Source organism: Triturus cristatus, chromosome 12, assembly GCF_964204655.1.
Source record: "Triturus cristatus chromosome 12, aTriCri1.1, whole genome shotgun sequence".
In the NCBI taxonomy this organism is placed as follows: Eukaryota; Metazoa; Chordata; class Amphibia; order Caudata; family Salamandridae; genus Triturus; species Triturus cristatus.
This window is the reverse complement of record NC_140595.1, coordinates 60521613-60547176: the sequence shown is the minus strand read 5'-3', so window position 1 is coordinate 60547176 and position 25564 is coordinate 60521613. Positions and strand designations below refer to the sequence as shown.

General features: G+C 52.4%; 1 protein-coding gene across 1 annotated transcript in view; it reads left to right on the top strand.

Annotated features, from left to right (window-relative positions):
• Positions 1-8966: 8966 nt before the first annotated feature.
• The window catches only part of ABHD17A (abhydrolase domain containing 17A, depalmitoylase), a 75809-nt gene continuing 59211 nt past the window's right edge, over positions 8967-25564 (top strand). Inside the window, exon 1 of the mRNA XM_085639287.1 lies at positions 8967-10829. Within this exon, the coding sequence (XP_085495413.1) occupies positions 10501-10829 (329 nt within the window). The 5' untranslated portion in view covers positions 8967-10500. The remainder of the gene's footprint in view (positions 10830-25564) is intronic.

The following is a 25564-nucleotide window of genomic DNA, read 5'->3' as shown; positions in this document are numbered from 1 at the left end:
ACACCCTGCATAGCTCAAGAAGCGCACAAAATAATGCCATGCCTTAACAAGAGAAGCGCAAGAATGTTATCTGAGCTTTTGTCACCATGCATTTAAGAATAATCTGGCTGATGGAAGAATTATTGTAAAAATGTATCGGACTCGCTGAATAACCAAGAATGGCACTTTTGGAAAGTGGTGGAAGGATTACCAGAACCAGCTGCTTTTACCCAGAGCAGTGAATCGCCATTACATATGGAAATGCGCAATGAGAAAGGGACATTCCATTTGGGCTGCATACATTGCCTCGGAGAAAGGCGGTGGTGTGCTTGTTGGTCTGAGCAAGCATGGTGGTTGAAGGGCGCTATTCTTACTTCGAGTTGTGGGCCTCGAATTGCTGATCTCCCCATCAGCAAGGGGCTTTGGGGTGCTCCTTGTGACCCGCAGTGAGGGCGCTTCCTCCTCCATCAGCTGAATTTCTTGGGGTGCGACGTAAACCTCAAGTTATGCAGTCCGAGATGAGGATCGCCCCCTAAACAGAAGTGTTGACATTATATTTCGACTTGCTCACTTTGCACTCCGCGGGAATAAAAATTCGTCCACCGATGCGCTACTTCCGAATCACATGACAGCCAATCCCACGCCTGAATGTATACTGGCAGTCGTCTGAGAGTGGAAAAGACTCTTAATCTGTAAAGTGACACAAGATTGGAGCATTTTCGGCACCTCATCCAATCCTACGCAGCTGCACAGAATTCGAATGTGCTCATTGGCTTTGAAGTACGCACGTGCCTCTGAGGTTACTATAAACAGTCCGCTAGCTGGTGGGAAATTGGGAACTATTACATTTTCAAGCGGATTAAACGTGAGTAGCTGTTAGTGTAAGGTAAGTGAATGTGTGACCGAACGGGCAGTAAAATTTTAGCTGAACGGTAACAAACGTCTTTGCAAACTCCTCTGTGACAGCTCTCTCTTCCCTGTTCTTGAGTTCTCTTAATGACTACGTTGCATCGTACACGTACACGTGCATTCTACTCTGCATTTCCCTACTGGCTAACGCTTGGATGAACTCAATTGTTCTTGCCATATGGGCAAAAGTCCAGTGTTTTAGCGGTGGATATATATCTGGGCATGCAGTCGTTTAACTGTCTCATGGCTAAGGCCCACTTTACTTGCTGGGCGACGCTGGTGGTTATGTTTGGTGAACTCGTTCCTGCAGCAGCTTTGATGAGGCAGGACTGCTGTTCTGGGATCTGTGTTAAAAACCTGCACTACAGGCTCTCAATTTCAGCAGTCGAGGCAGGGCAGACACAGACAGGTGCTTGACTTCGGCAGGCTTTTTAGGTCTCGGCTCGAAGGCTGCCCCTTTTTACAGCCACTCTGCCTATGGCTGGAAGACGTAGCCCCCCCCCCTCCCCCCTGAAATCTTTTTCAGACCCCCCACCCGAAATTTGGCTCTAGTTGCCCGCCTGCATAGATCTTATGTGGGCTACACTTTGCATCTGTCGGTGTTCGCTGTCAGGGCTTACCAACAAGCATTACAATGCAATGGTCTCGGCATTGGTAAAGTTAGAGCTATTGGCATTGCTCATGACAATGCCGTTTCTTTAAATGTTTTAAAAACAAAAACATAAACAAAAATAATGTCATGAGCAATGCCAATAGCTCTAACTTTACCAATGCCGAGACCATTGCATTGTAAATGCTTGTTAGAATTGCCGGTGCTGAGAAACGGCAGGACCCGGCCTACTTAAAGCCCTGGCTCCAGTGCAATGGCCTCACAGGTGACTCGGTCCCCACACAGGGCTGCTGTGGTATGTGCACATTTTTCACTCCCACCTGTTGGCAGGTCGCTTCAGAGAAGCTATGTACTCCTTCCTGATCTTCTTTCATCACACGGCTCCAGTCCATCGACCTTCAGCCTTTGCGCAGTTCTCCAGGCCTCAGTGTCTCACAGATCTTATAAAATGCTGTCCTGGCTTTAATGCCTCACTGTTCTCTGTGGCAGTCTCCGGCCAGGGGAATACTTGTTAAGCCTACTGACCCAGGGTCCTTCTTGTGCTTTCACAGCAGCTTCCCAGCCTCCAATGATTGGCATAGTCAGGGCCCCAGTGCAATGTACTCATCCTCTGCTCCCTCTCTGTACTTGATGGCAGCTCAAAGCCTCTTGGATGACTGTCCGCAGAAGAGGCACTGTCCCCACACATGGTTTCAGTGCAGTGGCATCAGAGGAGACCCTGTGTCCTCACAGAGCTTCAGCGGCCTCAAAGCAATGACTGTTCATAGGCAGGGTCAGACTGGCCTATAGGGCAATCAGTCAGTGCCCGATGGGTTGGTCTGACAGGACAGTGTGTGCGCTGTGTTTTTTGGCTGTTTGTGGGCCTGTTTTATGTTCTGTTGGGCCAGTTTTTACCATTTGTTTCCCTGACATTAAAATAAACATTGCCTGGAACAAGCTCAGATCCATACAGTCTTCCATATCTTGCAAAACATGTGTACAGCGTGCCTTTAAAAACTTCAAAACGACTCTAATTTGCAAATATAAGCCATTTATTTTAGCTATCTGATTAACTAACGGGGCCACTTTTACTTTGGTACCAGGGCCTATTTTGTGTCCCAGTCCGACCCTCTATGGAGCAGTGGAGTCGCCTCCTAGGAGTCCCTGTATGCTTGCAGGGCTTCAGTGCAGTGGATTAAAGGAGTTCATGTCCCCTCCCCTGAATCCAACCCAGTGGCCTTCTAGGAGCTCATCTCCGCCCTTAGAGACCCAGTGCAGTGTAATCTTCATCTGCTCATTCCCTGCACTTAGTAGCAGCTCTCAGCCTCTCAGGTGACTGGCCTCAGGGAGGCCCTTCCCCTTCACAAAGCTTCAGTGCAGTGGACCCAGAGGACACACTTACCCCTCACACAGCTTCAATGCTTTGGGACGTAATTTGTAAAATATTAAGTCCAGGTGCTCAAATTCTTTAGGCAGCCACACCCATTTTCTCCACTGGCTCCACACATTTTACTCTATTGGCTCTACCCACATCCTCAGCTGGCACTGATGAAAGCCAGATGTAATACCCGATCTGAATTTAAGCAATGGAGACTTCCTCAAGTCAGGTTTTGATAGGAGGTTCTACCCGCCCCTGAGAATTTTGAAAAAAATGAAAGCAAAAGTGCACGCAAGGCACAATTTTGGAATAAATTGGCTAAAATGACTAATGCAACTTCTACAACGTAGCACAGTGGTTAGGGTTGACTTTACTAATAACAATTTATTTCTTCCTAAAATAACCCTTTTTAGTAAAATTAGGATAGTCAAAGACATGGAAAAAATATAACTTTCTAACCTGTGCCATGCTGTTTACATCTACATCTAGCGCTTTGATGGCAGTTCAAACTGCCCAGTATGGCCTGTCCGGTTTGATGTAGACCATGTATTAAGGACTGATGAAAGTCTGTGCTAAAGGCAGGCGGCACCGTCTTTGCATTAAGGACAAGTAGCTCACTCTGTGTAGCAAAGACTAGTCTGCCACCAGTCGGTGTTAGGGAAAAGCAGCCCAATGTGTGCAGTAAGGACAGCTGACAACGTCTCTGCATATGAGGACGGTGGGTGGCATCTGTGTTAAGGGCAGGTGGCACATGCCAATTTACTAGGGCTCATCTTATAACCCTCACTGTCCCAAGGTGTCTCACAAGCCATCGTCCTCTATAACCACAAGGTCCTCGGACCCCTCGCTCGTCCGCAGATGCGGACTTCTCTAATAACCTTCACCCCACCCCGACAATGCAGCCCAGGAGACTCTGTTACTTCAATTTACCCCTTTGCTGCCGGTTTCTGTGTCCACCATACCAACTGCAGCCATGGCCCATTAAGCTTTCAATGTTGACAGGCACTTTGGAGAACATAATATGAGTGATGCGTAGCCAAATCAATTGACACTCAGATATTGTTTACTTACCTCGTGTATCTCACAGAAATCTGCCGGCCCCTCATGACACATTAATCGAACCAGTGTGGAAACCGCCCTGTAGAGACCCTACTGTGTGCTCAGCATGTAGAGCTACTTTTGGATAAAAACAAGAGCTTGAAAGAATTGAGAGGTTGCACTTTTTCCGGGCAGGTACCTAAACTGTTAAATGAGACATACTTGCTTCAGCAGCGTATGTTACAAAATGAAATAATTACTTACTTACTGCTTTTTTAAAATTTTAATTATAGGCCTGCTGCTTGCTTCGCAACACTGACTGAAGCCAGGCAACATGGATTTACACTTTACCGTGCAATATCGTCACTTCACCGGGGAGACCGTTATCGTGTGTAGACCCGGCCCTAAGAAATACGTGCCCATACTAAGCACTGGAAACCACCGGCACAAATTAAGCACTGGACAGCCTGCCCCTTCACACAGCTTCAGTGCAGTGGCCCCAAAGGACACCCTGTCCCCTAACACAGCTGCAATGCAATGGGACCAGAGGACACCCTGACCCTCACACAGCTTTAGTGCAGTGGCCTCAGAGGACACCCTGTTTCCTGACACAGCTTCAGTGCAGTGGCCCCCGAAGACACCCTGTCCCCTCACACAGCTCCAGTGCAGTGGGCCCAGAGCACACCCTGTCTCCTCACACAGCTTCAGTGCAGTGCCCTCAGAGAACACAATGCCCCCATACACAACTTCAGTGCCCCGGCCTCAGAGGACACCCTGTAAAATCACACAGCTTTAGTGCAATTTTATCAGAGCACACCCTGTCCCCTAACACAGCTTCAGTGCAGTGGCTCCAGAGTACAGCTTCAGTGCAGTGGCCTCAGAGGACACCCTCCCTCCTCACACAGCTTCATTGCACCGGGACCAGAGGACACCCTGTCTCCTCACACAGCTTCAGTACACTGGGCCCAGAGGGGACCCTGTCCCTTCACACAGCTTCAGTGCAGTGGCCCCAGAGGACACCCTGTTCCCTCAAACAACTTCAGTGCAGTGGCCTCAGAGGACACCCTATTCCACAGCTTTAGTGCAGTGTCCTCAGAGGACACCCTATCCCCATTATATACTATGACATTTATATCTTGGCAGACTGGAGATCTGTCACCGTTGTAAAGGAGTAACCTGTCTGCCAAGATCTTAATCAGGTCCTCTGTCTCCTCACACAGCTTTGGTGCAGTGGCCCCAGAGGACACCCTGTCCCCTTACACAGCTTCAGTGCACTGGGACCAGAGGACACCATTTCTCCTCACACAGCTTTAGTGCACTGGTGCCAGAGTACACACTGTCCCTTCATGGGTTCAGTGCAGTGACCTCAAAGGACACCCTGTCTCCTCACAAAGCTTTAGTGCACTGGTCCCAGAGGAGACCCTGGCCCTCACACAACTTTCAGTGCAGTGGCCCCAGAGGACACCCTGTCCCCTCACATAGCTTCAGTGCACTGGGACCAGAGGAGACCCTGTCCCATCACACAGCGTCAGTGCACTGGGACCAGAGGAGACCCTGTCCCATCACATAGCTTCAGTGCAGTGGCCCCAGAGGACACTGTGTCCCCTCACGAAGCTCAGTACACTGGGACCAGAGGACACCCTGTCCCCTCACACAGCTTCAGTGCACTGGGACCAGAGGAGACCCTGTCCCGTCACACAGCTTCAGTGCAGTGGTCTCAGAGGACACCCTGTATTCTAACAAAGCTTCAGTACACTGGGACCAGAGTAGACCCCGTTCTCTCACACAGCTTCAGTGCACTGGGACCAGAGGACACCCTGTCCCCTCACACAGCTTCAGTGCACTGGGACCAAAGGAGACCCTGTTCTTTCATGCAGCTTCAGTGCAGTGTCCCCAGAAGACACTGTGTCCCCTCACACAGCTCAGTACACTGGGACCAGAGGACACCCTGTCCCCTCACACAGCATCAGTGCACTGGGACCAGAGTAGACCCCGTTCTCTCACACAGCTTCAGTGCACTGGGACCAGAGGAGACCCTGTCCCATCACACAGCTTCAGTGCAGTGGTCTCAGAGGACACCCTGTACCCTCACACAGCTTCAGTGCACTGGGACCGGAGGACACCCTGTACCCTCACACAGCTTCAGTGCACTGGGACCAGAGGACATCCTGTCCCCTCACACGGCTTCAGTACACTGGGACCAGAGGAGACCCTGTCCCATCACACAGCTACAGTGCAGTGGTCTCAGAGGACACCCTGTCCTCTCACACAGCTCAGTACACTGGGACCAGAGGACACCCTGTCCCCTCACACAGCTTCAGTGCACTGGGACCAGAGGACACCTTGTTCCCTCACACTGCTTCAGTGCAGTGGTCTCAGAGGACACCCTGTCCCCTAACACAGCTTCAGTGCACTGGGACCAGAGGAGACCCCGTTCTCTCACACAGCTTCAGTGCACTGGGACCAGAGTAAACCCTGTCCCTTCACACAGCTTCAGTGCAGTGGCCCCAGAGGACACTGTGTCCCCTCACACAGCTCAGTACACTGGGACCAGAGGACACGCTGTATTCTCACAAAGCTGCAGTGCACTGGGACCAGAGGACGCCCTGTCCCCTCACACAGCTTCAGTGCACTGAGACCAGAGGAGACCCTGTTCTCTCACACAGCTTCAGTGCACTGGGACCAGAGGAGACCCTGTCCCTTCACACTGCTTCAGTGTAGTGGCCCCAGAGGACACTGTGTCCCCTCACACAGCTCAGTACACTGGGACTAGTGGACACCCTGTATTCTCACAAAGCTTCAGTGCACTGGGACCAGAGGACACCCTGTCCCCTCACACAGCTTCAGTGCACTGGGACCAAAGGAGACCCTGTTCTTTCACGCAGCTTCAGTGCAGTGTCCCCAGAAGACACTGTGTCCCCTCACACAGCTCAGTACACTGAGACCAGAGGACACCCTGTCCCCTCACACAGCATCAGTGCACTGGGACCAGAGTAGACCCCGTTCTCTCACACAGCTTCAGTGCACTGGGACCAGAGGAGACCCTGTCCCATCACACAGCTTCAGTGCAGTGGTCTCAGAGGACACCCTGTACCCTCACACAGCTTCAGTGCACTGGGACCGGAGGACACCCTGTACCCTCACACAGCTTCAGTGCACTGGTACCAGAGGACATCCTGTCCCCTCACACGGCTTCAGTACACTGTGGCCAGAGGAGACCCCGTTCTCTCACACAGCTTCAGTGCACTGGGACCAGAGGACACCCTGTCCCCTTAAACAGCTTCAGTTCACTGGGCCCGGAGGACACTATGTCCCTTCACAGCTTGAGTGCAGTGGCCCCAGAGGACACTGTATCCTCACACAGCTTCAGTGCACTGGGACCAGAGGACACCCAGCCCCCTCACACACCTTCAAGGCACTGGGACCAGAGGAGAGACACTGTCCCCTCCCACAGCTTCCGTGCACTGGGACCAGAGGAGACCCAGTCCCCTCCCTCAGCTTTAGTGCAGGGATCTGGGAAGAATCCTTGTCCCCTCGCAGGGCTCTGGTTCAACAGCCTCAGAAAGGAGCCTGTGTCCCCTCTCGTAATTCTATTGCAGTGTCACCCTAGCAGTCCATGCCCTCTCACGTGTGCAGTGCAGTTTCTTAAGTATCTTTGTCTCCTCACGGCAGTGGTGACCTCTGAGTCACTGTCCCCTCTTAGGGCTGCTGTGTAGTGCCCCCTCGGAGTCACTGCCCCCTCTCATGGCTTCTGGACAGTGCCTCCTTGGTGTCACTGTCCTCTCTCAGGGCTTCAGTGCAGTGCTCCCTCAGAGTCACTGTCCCCCTCAGGGCTGCAGTATCGTGCCCCCTCAGAGTCACTGTCCCCTCTCAGTGCTGCAGTGCCGTTCTCCCTTGGAGTCACTGTCCCCTCTCAGGGCTTCTGGACAGTGTCCCCTCGGAGTCACTGTCCCTACTCAGGGCTGCAATGCCACCTCGGAATCAGTGTCCTCTCTCTGGACTGCGGTGCAGTGCCCCCCGGAGTTACTGTCCCCTCTCAGGGCACTGTCCCCTCTTAGGGCTGCTGTGCAGTGCCCCCTCGGAGTCACTGCCCCCTCTCATGGCTTCTTGACAGTGCCTCCTTGGTGTCACTGTCCCCTCTCAGGGCTGCAGTGTAGTGCCCCCTTGGTGTCACTGTCCCCTCTCAGTGCTGACGTGGAGTGCCCCCCTCGGAGTCACTGTCCTCTCTCAGGGCTGCAGTGCAGTACCCCCTCAGAGTCACTGTCCCCTCTCAGGGCTGCAGTGCAGAGCCCCCTCGGAGTCGCTGTCCCTGCTCAGGGCTGCAGTGCCCCCTCAGAGTCACTGCCCCCTCACTGGGCTGCAGTGCCCCCTCGGAGTCACTGTCCCTTCTCAGGGCCTCAGTGCAGTGTCCCCTTGGAGTCACTGTCCCCTCCCAGGGCTGCGGGGCAGTGTCCCCTCGGAGTCAGTCACTGCCCCCTCTCATGGCTTCTGGACAGTGCCTCCTTGGTGTCACTGTCCCCTCTCAGGGCTGCAGTGTAGTGCCCCCTTGGTGTCACTGTCCCCTCTCAGTGCTGACGTGGAGTGCCCCCCTCGGAGTCACTGTCCTCTCTCAGGGCTGCAGTGCAGTACCCCCTCAGAGTCACTGTCCCCTCTCAGGGCTGCAGTGCAGAGCCCCCTCGGAGTCGCTGTCCCTGCTCAGGGCTGCAGTGCCCCCTCAGAGTCACTGCCCCCTCACTGGGCTGCAGTGCCCCCTCGGAGTCACTGTCCCTTCTCAGGGCCTCAGTGCAGTGTCCCCTTGGAGTCACTGTCCCCTCCCAGGGCTGCGGGGCAGTGTCCCCTCGGAGTCAGTCACTGCCCCCTCTCATGGCTTCTGGGCAGTGCCTTCTGCTTGTTATCAGGCCTCAGAGCCCGAGGACTCCCTGCTCGCTCCCCGGGGTGTTCCCAGTGCTTCCTCTGTCCCTTCCTCCCTCCCCGGGCCATCCTTCCTCCACGGCTTCCCTCCTCCACCTCTCGCAGCTGGCTGCAGAGGGGAAGGCGGCCCTGGGATGCATGGAGGGAGGGGTCCCGGCAGAGGGGAGGCGGCCCGCTGGAGAGGGAGGGATGTGGCCGTGCAAGGGAGCAGGAGCTCCTGGGAGGGAGCGTCATTTCCAGGCCTGGCTCTGCGGTCACATCCGGCGCTCAGAGGCTCCAGGAGAGCGGAGGGGAGAGGAGGGAGTTCGGGGCCGACAGACAGCCAGGGCCGGAGAGACGGAGACGGGCTGCCCCCGGAGCCCCTGCCCTGCATCGCATCGCTCCAGCCGCGCTCTGCTCGCCTCCCCGGCCCCTCTCCCCGGTACGAGCCCCTGCCCCTGGGCTCCGGGCTGGACCCGGGCTCGCCTGCCTCTGCCCGGGCTGTGCTCCAGCTGGTGCGGTCTGTCCCGGGACTCCGCTCCAGGCCATCTGTCGGGATCCGGAGCCGGCCCGCTCTGGTTCCGGCCCTTGGACCCTGCACCCCTCTGGCCCCGCTCCGCATCTGTGCGTTCTCTTCTCTCTATTCCACATTTCCCGTCCCTTCATTGGTTCTGTGACCTCTGGTTTTAATTTTGCCCTAATCCATCTGGTTCCAATTTCTGATTCTCGGTTCTGATCTGTTTCCTCGTCCGCCCTTTTTGGGTTATTTTTATTTCCCGGTCCATCTGATCCGATCCTTCCCAGGTCTGTTTTCTGGTTTGGCCCCTCTCCTTTCGTTGCCTCTGTGTTTCCTGGTCCTGACACCTCCAGTTGCGTGTCCTTACCTGTTCCCGTCACAGCCTCAAATTCTCTACCTCTGATATCTTCTGCTTGTTTCAGGGATTTTTCACTGGATATTAACTGCACTTGGCAAAAGGGTGAAGGTGTCTCGCTGCAGGCCGGTTCACTCTTTACTCGAATTCGCCATTTTTGCTTGTGTTGCATTTTGACAGCCCCTCATGAGACCTGCTTGCCCCCTATTTTCAGTGAAGTGAACCACCAAACCCACACTGGCACCAGCAAACCAGGTATTTTAAGATTCTGCCCACTGTCTGCTAGTAGCTACACCAGGAGCAAGCAAGCTTTACCTTTATAAACCGAGATAACTGCATTTTTGTGTTTACATTTCAAGGTAACTCCTAACAGGTTAATTTCAAGAGGCTGCAGTTCAGGGAACGATCGCATTAATTTAAATTAAGTTAAGGCATTTTTTTCTGTCTTCTACACCTATTTTAAACTTCTGAAGCAGAGCTTGGATTTTTTCCCTTACAGTCCAAATTTGCAAAACTAGTTAATATTTCTTCTTGAGTTGTGATTTCTTTGCGGAAAGGAATATAAAAACCTTTTTGCTATTGTGTTTGTCTAAATCTGATTGGGGATCTATACATTTTCATCCACCCTAATGACCGCTTTTGATTAGCTGACCCGAAGCAAAGATGGCAGTTTTAAATTTTGCAAACCTTCCAGTTAAATGGAGAAGTTTGGTTTCTCCTTGTTGAAGATCTGAATTCTCCGAATTAGATTTTTTCAAAGCTATTTTCTTAGAGTTTTGCACGTGTCCCCCTTTTTTTCAACTGCAGTTTATTTGATTGTCCTTTGTTAAATCCTAAAACTCGCCATGAACGGGCTGTCGCTCAACGAGTGGTGCTGTATCTTCTGCTGTCCACCATGCCCTGGTAGCGTGGCAGCCAAGCTGGCCTTCCTGCCTCCGGCGGCCACCTACTCCATCGTCCCTGAGCCAGAGCCTGCCGGGGCACCCACCAGTGTCAGCACCGGCTCCTTGCGAGGTGGGAGTGGGGTCATGGCCCGCTGGAAGCTGCACCTGACGGACCGGGCGGACTTCCAGTACACGCAGAGGGAGCTGGACACCATGGAAGTCTTCATGACCAAGAGCAGCCGAGGGAACCGCATTGGCTGCATGTACATTCGCTGTGTCCCCGGGGCCAGGTAAGGAGAGCCGCTGACCTGAATGTTGTACCCTACACTGCGTTTGAGTTTGATTGGCCTCCATCGCGTTATGTTGACTTAACGCCTTCCAGGCATATCCCAGGGTGGATTGATGGACGTTAGGGAGGCATTGCCTGCATGCTAACAGCAGCTTGGGAGACTTTACAAGATGAAACTTAAGTGTCTTGGAAAATGAGTTGTGTGTGATCAGGAGTGCCATTCTTAGGAGCGGGGATACGTTTAAGGAACCTGCAGTTGTTACCTTTTCGCTCTAATAACCCATAATTCATTCCTCCATAGGGCATCGTCTACCGCTATTATTATGTGCCCCAGTCCCTTCAGTTCTCTTCATTAGCAGTCTCCTGTGCTGAAGTCAATCTTGCCAACCCTGCCAGTCTGTGGCTGAGACCCCTTGCCACACTTGGTGCACCTCAGCCCTGACCTGCAACTTCATGGTCCATTCCAACACCATGCAGCCATGCTGCCTGTTCGAGAACTCGTGTGTCTGGATTGGCAGCGACCTCTGCCATTTAAGCTACATGTCCACAGTGAATGCCTTCCTTAACGCATATACCACAGAGTGTCAACCAACAAGTTATGCTTTAGTTGCAGTCACTGCCATGCACATCGTAACACCTCCTGTCGCTTTAACCCCTTACATCACCCAACTATATACCCCTACACTCTCATGCCCATATATTATCCAGACTTTCAACCCTCTTGCCACACCCATTCCAATCCACGTCCCTTTCTCTTCCCATGCCAATGTGTTTTAGCACCTGTGAACTCACTGAATCTCAAGCCACCCAAATGTTAACACCTCCTGGGCAAGCCTCATCCCATTCCACCAGAATTGAGCCTCCCTGCATTCCTTATCCGCATTCTGCCCACTTTGCCTGCGCTCCTTTCACCCCGTTGGTATACCCCTGCTATATATAAATATATATATAAGTAAAGCTGTCTTAGAATCCTTCTCATTCTTGCCATCATACCACCTCTTTTAAGGACCCACTGACACTGTATCTCTATGCCACCTTGATGCGAGTGCTACATGCTCCACTAATTTCTGTCCTGACCTACCTTTCCTGCTGCTCTTGACCTGGTGTTTACCGCTGTCTCCTCCCATGACCTTGTTTAGTGTGACCAGCCCAGATCTGTCGCAGTCAAACCAGTTGGAGTAGCAGGGCAGGAACACACCTGCCCTTCTACTCTGGGTGAAATGTTGTTTCCTGGTTAGTTCTATAGAGTTCAGTCTCACCGGGTTTGTGCCGGCAGATGTGGCAATCCGGCTCAGGGATCAAGTTCATTTTGTGGCTGAAACCAGTGATCGACTTAAAATGCCACCAACAACACCTCAAGCTTTTTAAATCAAGATTGTGGTTTGCCTTTTATAAATACCTATGGAAACCTTAAGTTGCTCCCTCTTCAAATCTTCGACACATCACTAGTTTGTTCAAAGTCCAGTTGATAGCGACAACTGATCCCTAAGAGACTGCATATTAGTGCTAGAAGTGTCACTGTGACACCCGTGGCAGAAATAGCAATCAGCTGAAAAATGCAAGCACTACCTGTTAACCTGACACACATGCAGCCTCTGGCTGCAGCGTGGCAGGCCCGACACAAATGCAGCCTCTGGCTGCACCGTGGCAGCCTCTGACAATGATGCAGCCTCTGACACTGATGCAGCCTCTGACACTGATGCAGCCTCTGACACTGATGCAGCCTCTGGCACTGATGCAGCCTCTGGCACTGATGCAGCCTCTGGCACTGATGCAGCCTCTGACACTGATGCAGCCTCTGACACTGAGGCAACTTCGTGGCAGCCCTGACACCGATGCAGCCTCTGGCTGCACCCTGGCAGCCCTGACACCGATGCAGCCTCTGGCTGCACCCTGGCAGCCCTGACACCGAGGCAGCCTCTGGCTGCACCGTGGCAGCCTCTGACACTGATGCAGCCTCTGACACTGATGCAGCCTCTGACACTGATGCAGCCTCTGGCTGCACCGTGGCAGCCTCTGACACTGATGCAGCCTCTGACACTGATGCAGCCTCTGGCACTGATGCAGCCTCTGGCACTGATGCAGCCTCTGGCACTGATGCAGCCTCTGGCACTGATGCAGCCTCTGGCACGGATGCAGCCTCTGGCACGGATGCAGCCTCTGGCACGGATGCAGCCTCTGGCACTGATGCAGCCTCTGGCACTGATGCAGCCTCTGGCACGGATGCAGCCTCTGGTTGCACCCTGGCAGCTCTGACACTGAGGCAACTTCGTGGCAGCCCTGACACCGATGCAGCCTCTGGCTGCACCCTGGCAGCCCTGACACCGATGCAGCCTCTGGCTGCACCCTGGCAGCCCTGACACCGATGCAGCCTCTGGCTGCACCCTGGCAGCCCTGACACCGAGGCAGCCTCTGGCTGCACCGTGGCAGCCTCTGACACTGATGCAGCCTCTGACACTGATGCAGCCTCTGACACTGATGCAGCCTCTGGCTGCACCGTGGCAGCCTCTGACACTGATGCAGCCTCTGGCTGCACCGTGGCAGCCTCTGACACTGATGCAGCCTCTGACACTGATGCAGCCTCTGACACTGATGCAGCCTCTGGCACTGATGCAGCCTCTGGCACTGATGCAGCCTCTGGTTGCACCCTGGCAGCTCTGACACTGAGGCAACTTCGTGGCAGCCCTGACACCGATGCAGCCTCTGGCTGCACCCTGGCAGCCCTGACACCGATGCAGCCTCTGGCTGCACCCTGGCAGCCCTGACACCGATGCAGCCTCTGGCTGCACCCTGGCAGCCCTGACACCGAGGCAGCCTCTGGCTGCACCCTGGCAGCCCTGACACCGAGGCAGCCTCTGACACAGCCTCTGACACTGATGCAGCCTCTGGCACTGATGCAGCCTCTGGCACTGATGCAGCCTCTGGCACTGATGCAGCCTCTGGTTGCACCCTGGCAGCTCTGACACTGAGGCAACTTCGTGGCAGCCCTGACACCGATGCAGCCTCTGGCTGCACCCTGGCAGCCCTGACACCGATGCAGCCTCTGGCTGCACCCTGGCAGCCCTGACACCGATGCAGCCTCTGGCTGCACCCTGGCAGCCCTGACACCGAGGCAGCCTCTGACACAGCCTCTGACACTGATGCAGCCTCTGGCACTGATGCAGCCTCTGGCACTGATGCAGCCTCTGGCACTGATGCAGCCTCTGGTTGCACCCTGGCAGCTCTGACACTGAGGCAACTTCGTGGCAGCCCTGACACCGATGCAGCCTCTGGCTGCACCCTGGCAGCCCTGACACTGATGCAGCCTCTGGCTGCACCCTGGCAGCCCTGACACCGATGCAGCCTCTGGCTGCACCCTGGCAGCCCTGACACTTATGCAGACTCGGGCTGGCCATGGCAGTCCTGAGACAAATCCAGCCTGTCAAGACCGTGTTGCACGCCTGCTACCAGGTCAGCCTGTGGCTGCACAGGCCAGGCCTGCCACAAATGCAGCTCAGCATTCTACAAGGCTGGTCTCTCACAGCAGCATGACACCCATGCCTGCCTGTTGCGGCAGCGTTGCAGGTCTTCCTCGAGTTCAGCCTGTCCAAGCAGCGTCAGAGGCTGGCAACAGGTCCAGCATGAATAAGTGTCATTGCAGGCCAGACACAAGCCCAGCCTGCCGCAGCAGCGTCTGAAGCTGGCGGCAAGTCCAACCTATCACAGCAGCATTGGAGGCAGGTCACAACTCCAGCATGTCACATTAGCTTTGCAGGTAGGCTACAAGTCCAGCATTTCACAGCAGTGTCGCAGGCCAGCCACACAGCACGTCTGGGTCTGTCGCAGGCCTGCCCCTCTTCAAGCCTGTGCTTCCACCAATTCAACCTATAGAACAAGTGTGGTCACTGTATCTAGCCACCAGTTCCCGCCATCCTAAATAACTCGTCTACCGTAGTCTAATACAGGTGTAGTGCAGGCCATACAGAATAATAATGTTCCTCGGCAAGGAGAGGTGGGGTGAGAGGAAGAGCGATGGTGTAAGCACGCAGACCAATTAATGTCTTGTTATTTTACAAATTCAGTAAATTGGGCTATCTAGCTCAGCAGTGTCCAATGTAGGTGGAGGAGGGCTGAATCCCACCCTTAATTCAAGCTAGCACATATTAAAACTCAACAAACAAATTGATTTACATCTGCATGGATCCCACCATGCTGATCCTATGGTGGATACACTGCTGTAGATAGTTTTTGAAATGTAACCTCTGTGTTCTTCTAGCTCTGCGTTCAAATTAAGGATCTAAACACGAGCACTAGAGGGTGCCTTTTAAGGGATCCATTTTAACAGGAACTTGTCACCTCAAAGACTTCAGACTTCCTTGATACAGAGCGAATCGGTGTGCAGAAGCCACATCTTCATGGGTCAGCAGTTGACTCATGGTGAAGCGGTGGGATCTGTAGAACTTTCTATGTTCCTTGCATGCAGGAAGATTATCCCAGAAAGCCTATTTATGAAAACCTCAACAAAAGGCTGCAAAGCTCTGTTCGAGCTCTAAAACAGTGAATTATTTACTGTGTTGCGATGTGGGGTTCTACGTTGAAGAAGGGTAGAGCAATCCTGATGGATACAGGAATGTCCGGTCCTAGGAACATCCTGTTGTTCTGTTCTGTCAAACATGATCAGTGTTGCTCCACACTCAGTATGATTGACTAGGTTTTGACATAAGATGGAGGATCTTTTGTGTTTCCCTGGATTTTCTGTGCTGCTTCAGTTGTCGCAGCATAATCCTCTTCAGTTTTGTTGCCTCAAATGCTGCAGGACGTCCCGTGTTGTCTCAGATGCTGTATACGATCCCCAGGGTTCAGGGCCAACATTTCGGAAGGCGAGGTATGGTGGAAACCTTAAGCCCCCACATAGTGATGCTAATTTACTGAATAAAGACACACTATGGTGTATTTCAGAGTAAGGGAAGCGCACGGTTCCTAGTAGGAGACCCCAGCCGCAGGTCACCTCAGAGTGGCCACAGGAGAGAAAGGACCGTGCTAGTTATCTGTGGTGCGCCACTCTAAAATGTTGCCCCAGGAGCTGTAGGTTCACCCGTGTTGTCGCGGGTGCTGCAGGCTTGTCCATCTTGCCTCGTTTGCCACTGGGTTGTTGATTTTCCACCTATAGTTTTAGGATCGCACTGGCGGTTAGCCTGTTTGGGGTCAAATGACTTGTGTGTCTTCCAGTACCCCAATATTGGCTTTGTTGCCTCAGGTACAGCCCTTGCCACTAATCTGGTTCTAAATGTGGGTTTGTACAGGTTACCCCTAGGGTTGTCTTGCGATGCACAGGAGCCTGTCAGTTGCCTCCCGGGCAAAAGGATAGTCCCCTTTTTTTTTGTTTTTTATACATTTCTGGCTTGACAGCGCAGCTGTCACCACACAATTATGTGAGAACACCAGGAAAAGGGCTTTTGCTCTGCCCAAATGTTGGGAGCCAAGAGTATGTGTTGTGTTTGGGCAGACGTTGTGCGTGTCCACAGAAAAGTGTTTGCTCTCCACATAGCTGTGATCATTTTGTTTGTGTCCAGTTGCCTCGGGTTGAACTTTCAGGGGCGCACACACCCTGTAATGCCAGTAATTTGTTCTAGATAACTAGATAATTTATGTTGTTTTTCACTGTAGCAGCACAGATGTGAGGAGAGCACCATTAACCAAATGGATTTTTAGGTCTGGCTTGACAATGGAACTGTTACTTGACCTTTGAACCTACACCAGTATTATTCTACAGTTCTTTGCTTCCACACAAATAAATCTCAATTTCAATGCTTTTTACTTGTAATGCTTCACATTACCATACATTTCTTTAAGCCAGACCTATTGGCATTGCCAATGCTTGTTTTGCTTCAGATGCAGCAGTCTACCACTTTGCCTCGTGTGCAACAGGAATGTGCATGTCCCGCGAAGCAGCTCTCAGCCGTGCTGCCCTGGGCATTAAGGGTTCTCATGTATTGTTCCAGGGCAGAGATCCTTGCTGTGCTGCCCAAGGTGCTGTAAAATTATGCCTGATGTTCCAGAATTCTGCTCTTGTCTGTGCTGCACTGGGTGTTGTGGGAATGCCTGAGCTGTTGCACAACGCAACATCCCCCCCCAATCACATATGCTGTCACCTGGTGTGGCTCTTTTCTGTGATATAGGATCGTGCGTGTTGTTCCAGTGTGCGGTGTACCCCGGTGAAGCAAGGCACCCATGATGTTCATGGACACAGCTCTATCATTTTTCCAAGGGTGCTAAAGAATGATTCAAGTCACCCTAGTGCAGTTCTGTGCTTGTTGACCTGGGTGTTGTAAGCTTGCTTGTGCAGTCGCTAGTCGCGCAGGATTGTCCAGGATTTCACGGATGCGGTCATCTGGTGGTTACCCACAGGTCTGTAGGATCCTCCATAATTACGGACCAGGAGATTATAAAACTGAAAGTACCATCAACGTGTTTGGCATGGGTGCCGTAGGGTCATCTTTTTGTTGCCCCAGTTGGCATAGTGTGCTAGTATTGCCCTAGCTGTAGCTCTATGCAGTGTTGACATCAATGTCATAAGATCATGCAATTTTATCCACTTGCCATGGGATTGTCTGTGAGCCGGGTAAATTCTTCTTGTTCTGTCTGGAGCCCTCATGTATATTTTCCACAGTTCCGCAAGGTCACTGCTGTTGTTATAAAATTGGATTTTCATTGTTGCCCTGGATGCATCTCTGCCTGTTGCTCCAGGTGTTGTTAGATCACTTGTGGTGTTTCTAGCCTGATCTCCTCCTTTCACTTGGGTCCTGTATGAGTATTCCTGCGGCCCCTTCTACTTTTGATTGATTGTTTTGCTCTGGCTGTAGCCACGTGTGTTGTGACCCGGAGTGCTGTAAGATTGCCAACCTTGCTTCATTTGACTTACAGTTGCCTGTTTTGCTTCGAGTTTGTCTATGTTGTCCTGGATCCAGCTCTTCTTGTTGTCCCAGGGGACAAACCATCACTCATTTTGTCCAAGTGGCCAAGAAATGGGCCTTGGATACACATTCCTGCCACTGTGTCCAAATGCTGAAGGATCAAGTGTTGTCTCTGGTGCTGCAGAAGCTTCTGCCTTCTCGCTGTACGATCCCCCAGGATGCTCAGGGTGACATTGCCGCTTGTGCCGTGGACAAACTGCCCTCATTATTGACATGAGTGCCTTAGGATCACCAGTGCTGCTCCAGTTGTCATTAAATGTCGGTGTTGCTGTGGCAGTAGCTCTCTGTGGTGTTGCCTTGGGTCCCTTAGTAATACACACATAACTCCATTTGCTGCCCTGTTTTCTGTCTTGCCCTGGGTTTGTACATGATTTCGTTGACGCTGTTCACCGTTGTTCTGGGTAACGCTTGATTGCTCATTGTCTAAGTTGGCATTGTCTATCTTGCCTCTGGTTGGTTCATGTTGCCCAGACTTTTCTCTCCTAACAGTTGTCCAGGGTGCGGTAAGTTGCCCCAGTTTCCATGGAACTGTCCGCGTTGCCTTGTGTGCTGCGCTGCGCAGTGATGCCCCGCGCGTAGCACTTCGCTGGAGGGAATCCTTGCCTTATGAGTCACTGAGTTTTCTATTTTGTGCCAAGACTCGCACACGGGGCTCCGTGCCACAAAGCACAGCAGTTGGCAGCAGATGAAGCCCGCGGCCCAGCTGGAATGGCGCATTCCCTGCCTTCTGTATCTCCGCAACACCTACCTGCTTTCCCATCCATTGCTAGAACGCTGAACTTCACAAACTCCGACTTCTGAAATTTCCAACCATCTTAAGGTTGTATCAAATAAATGAGAAAAGCATGATTTGTGCCGTAACAAAGAAAACCTTGGCCCACCATAGGCTCTTCCACTGGATGCTGTTCTAGCCACTTCCCTGGCTCACGCGGTTCTCACAGTGGTTGTCCTGTGCATTGCAGTGCCATGCACGAAACACTTTTATCGATTACATGTATTCTTCCGATAACCCCACACTTTGCAGTCTGCCTTACCTTGGGTCTGAAAGGGAGGGGTGACATTACTCTTGCGTTGAAGTTACTTCAGTAGCTCACAGCTGATGAGAAGGCGAAGATCAAAACACCTTGCTTGGTGCACAAAGTTCTGCCTGCCCATGATGACATTGCTAAACTTATGCTTCCGTATCTTATGATCATGTGCTAGGGTCAGCCCCCAAAACACACACCACTCAGTGTGGCAGAATCTCGCAAATTGAGGTGTCTTAACATAACAAAGCACCCTGTAGTCATAGTGTGATAGTGGAAAAAGGTAGATGCATGTAGAAACATATTTCGGTATTAGCAGAGATGTAGTAAGTACACAGAATGTGTAGTGCAGGTACTGCTCCACTAGGAGAGCGATGTTCGCTCGGTCTGCAAGCAGCTTCTTCCAGATCCCACCTGAAATCTCCAAGAATCTTGAGCTGGAACCTTATAACATCACTTTATGACCACGTGATGACCGGACACAGCACGAGGTCAAGAAAAGCACATGGGGTGACTCTCGGATAAACACCAGTTACTACACCCTTCCCTTCCCTTTCAGAAGGCAAACAAAAATCCCTACTTTCTAGCGCCAACGTGACCTGACACAAAACCACTCTTTGGGCTGGAGAGGTGTGGTGCAGCGGCCAGGCCAGCTGACTCCGGAGCACACGGCTCACGATTCGATCCCGGCTCCAGCAGCAGATCAGCTCAGCACCATGTGACTCTGGGCAATAGCTCACTTAATTTCCAGGACTGCCCCCAGCGCCTTGAGACCCATAAGGGGTTCGTGCTTTACAAATACCAGATTTATTTATTTAGGCCTGCCTACCCACCCACTGCCACAGTCAAATACAACAACTCAGACTTTGTAAAAGGCAGCTGCCCCTTTAAACTTTTACCAGGACAGAAAACGCCACTGTCCAGAACGGCATGGAGCCGAGTAGAGAAATGCTGCCTTTGGCATTCTCCATATTTTTGAAAATAATCATACTTCCTTGCATTCTTAGCTAGTTACACCAGCAGTGCGGTCTACAAGGGATTCCGTGGAGGGGTGGAGACTGCATCCAAGTGCACAGCCCTCCTGCACACCACACCACCCAGCTCCAGCACAGCCGACCATCCACACACCGCGGAAGCAACCAGCTAACAAACGGAAAGAAATGACCAGCACATCCAAGCTGACCTTCAGCCAAATAAAGAACAACCAATAACAAAAACAGACTGGAAAGGATAGTCAAAAGGTAGCACAGAAAATTATACACACCTCAACCATCTGAACAAACAACCTACCCATGCTCCGAAGTAGCGTCCAAATACAGCTGGGAGCTACGAGCCCTACACAGGGCACCTCCACATCTGCATAGCATGCATCCATACCACAAGACTACTGCTAACCAGCAACAGACACAAGCACATGTAAGTACTGGAACAAGTTGTTGGGTCTAGCCTTTGATGGTTGGCTGCTGAGCTATTGGCTTTTCCAACAGTGGTGGTCATCCTGCTATATTTTATAATTTCTTTATCATCCCAAAATTGTCCACAAGTTTCGAAGCAAAGCATTTCCTTCTCGTAAAGGTATAGAATAAGCATGGCTTAAAATTCATGTCCGCGCACAGGTGGTCACTTTGAATGGTAAGATGAAAGGCAGGTGTGCGCTTTGTGTACAAACAAACTAGATGCTGCCCCTCACAGCGAGAAAGATACTGAACTGGGCTACACGGAGCATGCTGCGGTGGGCGAGCAACATGTGAATGACAATTTAAAAGGCCAATTTTTGTGAAAACACGAGCTTGAATAGGACAGTCCTGATAAATCTCAGCCGTCCGTGCACGATTACCGGGACTCCGTGCTGTTACACAAAACCCGGAACAGAAACCACGGACACAACAAACGTGCAAGAAGACACGTACTGCTGTTTCACACTTTCAGAACACACAGTGAAAGAACAACGGAGGCAGAGGCCAAGGTCAGTAAAGAATTTGCTCACAGAAAAATGTACAAACGCCAACAAGGAAGTGATAACCCCCAGCTCATGATAATACTGTAAACATGGACCCAGTACACTGCCTAACAAGCAGTTGCAATGCAATAGTTTGAGCTATTGACATTGCAAATAATAATGCCTTTTATTTTTGTTTTTGTTTTAAAAACATAAATAAAAGACATTATTTACAATGCCAGTAGCTGAAACTCTTGTAACTGTGAGACTATTGCATTGCAAATGCTTGTTCATTTTCCTTTGGGATCCTTCCCAGTACCCCTGACCTCAGGCACTTTAAGTTCTGGCAGGACAGCAGCGGTGTGCCATCCGTTCTACCTGTTGACCAGCAGCGGTGTGCCATCCGTTCTACCTGTTGACCAGCAGCAGTGTGCCATCCGTTCTACCTGTTGACCAGCAGCGGTGTGCCATCCGTTCTACCTGTTGACCAGCAGCAGTGTGCCATCCGTTCTACCTGTTGACCAGCAGCGGTGTGCCATCCGTTCTACCTGTTGACCAGCAGCGGTGTGCCATCCGTTCTACCTGTTGACCAGCAGCAGTGTGCCATCCGTTCTACCTGTTGACCAGCAGCGGTGTGCCATCCGTTCTACCTGTTGACCAGCAGCGGTGTGCCATCCCTTCTACCTGTTGACCAGCAGCGGTGTGCCATCCCTTCTACCTGTTGACCAACAGCGGTGTGCCATCCGTTCTACTTGTTGGCCAGCAGCGGTGTGGCATCGGTTCTACCTGTTGGCCAGCAGCGGTGTGCCATCCCTTCTACCTGTTGGCCAGCAGCGGTGTGCCATCCCTTCTACCTGTTGGCCAGCAGCGGTGTGCCATCCCTTGTACCTGTTGACCAGCAGCGGTGTGCCATCCCTTGTACCTGTTGACCAGCAGCGGTGTGCCATCCGTTCTACCTGTTGACCAGCAGCGGTGTGCCATCCCTTCTACCTGTTGACCAACAGCGGTGTGCCATCCCTTCTACCTGTTGACCAACAGCGGTGTGCCATCCGTTCTACCTGTTGGCCAGCAGCGGTGTGGCATCGGTTCTACCTGTTGGCCAGCAGCGGTGTGCCATCCCTTCTACCTGTTGGCCAACAGCGGTGTGCCATCCCTTCTACCTGTTGGCCAACAGCGGTGTGCCATCCCTTCTACCTGTTGGCCAGCAGCGGTGTGCCATCCCTTGTACCTGTTGGCCAGCAGCGGTGTGCCATCCCTTGTACCTGTTGGCCAGCAGCGGTGTGCCATCCCTTGTACCTGTTGGCCAGCAGCGGTGTGCCATCCCTTGTACCTGTTGACCAGCAGCGGTGTGCCATCCCTTGTACCTGTTGACCAGCAGCGGTGTGCCATCCCTTGTACCTGTTGACCAGCAGCGGTGTGCCATCCGTTCTACCTGTTGACCAGCAGCGGTGTGCCATCCGTTCTACCTGTTGACCAGCACAGCGGTGTGCCATCCCTTTTACCTGTTGACCAGCAGCGGTGTGCCGTCCCTTCTACCTGTTGGCCAGCAGCGGTGTGCCATCCCTTGTACCTGTTGACCAGCAGCAGTGTGCCATCCATTCTACCTGTTGGTCACCATATGGTCCACTGCTGCATAGATGTGTTGCCTTTCACCTGGGTCTCCTTTATCAGTATCACGTTGATCGTGGCAGGTGAGAACCACATAATTTTCTCCCTCGCTTCCAGTGTGATCCGATAGTGGGTTCATCAATGAAGGTCTATCTTTGATCCAGGGTATTTTTTGTTTGTTTGTTACTTTAGGCTTACTTGTTGTTATACTTTTGATTTGATTTTAATTTTGAAATTGCATATATGTATTTTTAGTTAGTGTTGATTTCAAGAAATAGACGCCAAACATGTTCGTTGCTCGGTTTGTGCCGGTTCTTGGAGTGAACCAGAGCATCCTCTCCGTTCATGCATTGGCTCGCCCACCTCTAGCGGCCAGGGCTTCTCTGATAGCTCCGAGCTGACTGTGCCTCGAAGTGGTCGTCAGGGTGGTCTAAATCCCGGTTCAGTCGGGATGATTTTTTGTTCTGTGTATTCTTGGAGTTATCTTGTAACTTCTCCTTGCAATGTGTGTGTGGGGAGTAGTTTTTGGGGTGTGGAAGTCTGCTCTGGGTTTCTTCAAGTTAGGGAATGATGGTTGCATCTTTCATCCAATCAGAGGCTGGCGGCTTAGATCTCTGGAAGCGCCTCGAGGGTTGAGGGAGTGTCTGCTTCGTACTGCTAGCATTGTCCACGGAGTAGGACACAGGCTTTTCTTTTCTTGCTGGATGTGTCATTTACTCCGAGTCCTACCCCATGAGTCTGGAGTAGGTGAGGGGGATTGGCGCCTAGAAGAGATCAAGGCCTGGGAACGCGTTATATAGCCCTTGTTATTAGCAACAAACCCCCGAATGTCCAGGGCACGTTTTTCGACACTTAATGGGTTGCCATTTCTTGTGAGTTTTTGACGATTTACTCCAGCAGGAAAACCCGAACTAGTCCAGTCTCAGATCTCACGTTGATTGGCGATGGTCTCACGGGTGCATTTGGTGAGGGGACCTTTTTCTGGCGCATGTCACTGCCCACAGTAACTCCTCTGCTTCTATATCTGGACTGCCTAAGGGACGTAAACCGAATTGTACCTATCAAGGGGAGGGGGGGTCTTGGTGGCCTGGTTCCCGTCTGCGGGTGCCATGGCTGAGCAGGGAGAGTCTGTGGGGCTGGAGGACGGTGGGGCACTTGCATGGAAGGCCTATTTGCAGACCAGACGTTGACATTTGTTGTCTCTGCGACACTGCTATGGTTCGAGCAGAGTCCCTACAAGCTTACTCTACCCCAGTTCCGCAGTCTTCTACGAAGCGCTGGCACCTGGCAGGAATTAGCCCGATACACCCCATCGCTTCCTTAGATGCCCTCATCCAGCCCCTCCTCCCGTGTGGTCCGCTCCATGTCAGATGGGATTCTGGGAAACTAGGGTGAAAAGGCTAAAGGCAGCATGGCATTGACGTTATAGGGCAGGCCATAAACGGAATGGCTTCTGCTGCTTAATGACTTTACTACTCAGAGCTATTCAACTAAATGTATCGATCTTGGAAGAATGGCGGTCTGAATAGCGCACCACGGTAAAAAGCACCTCTTACCTACAGATACACAGTGCTGCCCTGCTGGCTACACAGACCTCTGCAGCAGGCGCACTGACCCACTATGATTTCTTATTTGTGGGCTTGTTTCCCTTATGGTAAGAGACCCTAACATCCATTTTACACACATCTCTGAAACAGGTACTGTAACCCCAATGTGCTTTGTTACTTGAGGGCACGCTCTCAGCCCTTGGAAAGAAACTGACGTACAGCTTGCACAGACCTCTGCAGCAGGCACACTAACCCGCACAGCTGCTTTACCAGAGGGCGCCCCTCCCCCGTGGGAAGAAACTCTGACTTATAGTTTTCACATATCTCTGCAGCAGGCACAGGAACCCACGGTGCTTTCCAACTCGAGCGTGCGCTCCCCGCCTGTGGAAAGCTCCTCTGACTCAGTTTGCACAGACCCCTGCAGCAGGCACGCTAACCCGCAGAGCTGTTTTGCCCGAGGGCTGGCTCTCCAGATGTGGATGGAATCTCCATCTGCCCGAGGTGGGCCGCATTCCTCCTGCCCTGGCCGGAGAGTGGAAGAAGGGCCTCCATTCACAGCCCCTCTGGAAGCCCAGTGACGCCCTCTAGGCCGTGGCTGATTTATGGGTCTGAGAGGTAATGGAGCGGGGTCCGAGCACCATGCACACGCTGGCCCCCGGCACGTCCTGGCCTGAACACACCACACATGCGCGAGCGCCCCCTCCAAACAGCTCAATGCCTGCTCTGTGCTCAGACAGGCCTGGTGGGGCACAAGGGGCAGATGCTGGTTGCGCACAGGGGGCATGTATACGTGGGCGGTAAAGAAGCCCTACTCCCTGGGGGTGTCAAAGGGCTCGTCTCTCGAGTACGGCTAATGCCCTGTTAGTAAGGCACACACCACAAGCTGAGCTGTCTCTTCATGATGAAATAGCAGGTGCTTTCATTACCCGCCTCATTGGGCCGCTGTAGGACCAGAGGCAGAGCTACCACCCAACCCCCTTTCAGAATCAAACATGCGAGCTGCAGATTGAAGGCATGTCAATGGCTACAGAGAGTGTCTAACCAGCTGAGCTATATTGTGCACTTAGGTACCCATTGGTGTGTGAGTTTCACCATCACACAACTATTGGCTTGTGTGCCAGGTCCGTCTTCCCGGAGATACGTGTGGACATGCCAGTCACTGCAAGTGCGCTGCCTGGGTGTGTAACATGCCAGTCACTGTACAGGCGCTGCTTGGGGGTGCAACACACAGTTTGTGAGATGCGTGTGGACATGCCAGTCACTGCACAGGCGCTGCCTGGGGGTGTAACCAGGACACAAGTCCTAACAAGCATTGGCATAGCCAATAGGTCTCGCCTTTGGGACCTTATAAGTGTTTAGCCATGCAACAGTTGCATAACTAAATACTTATAAGGTCCCAAAAGCGAGACCTATTGGCTATGCCAAGTGGCCCCGAAAGTGAAAGTGATCGCGATCACACATCAAAGCGGGTGCGGCCGCGAAAGTGAAAGTAATCGCGGTAAAGCGCGGCGCGCGCGTCCGCGCACATGCACTGTAGCTCTAGGCTGGCCTGGTAGCACTTTTTGGAGCCCTCTCAATAAGTCTCGCCAGACCAGCGCATGCGCTGGGTCAGGCGATACCTAAAAAGCGCGGTCCCGAAAGTGAAAGAGGACCGCACTGGAGCT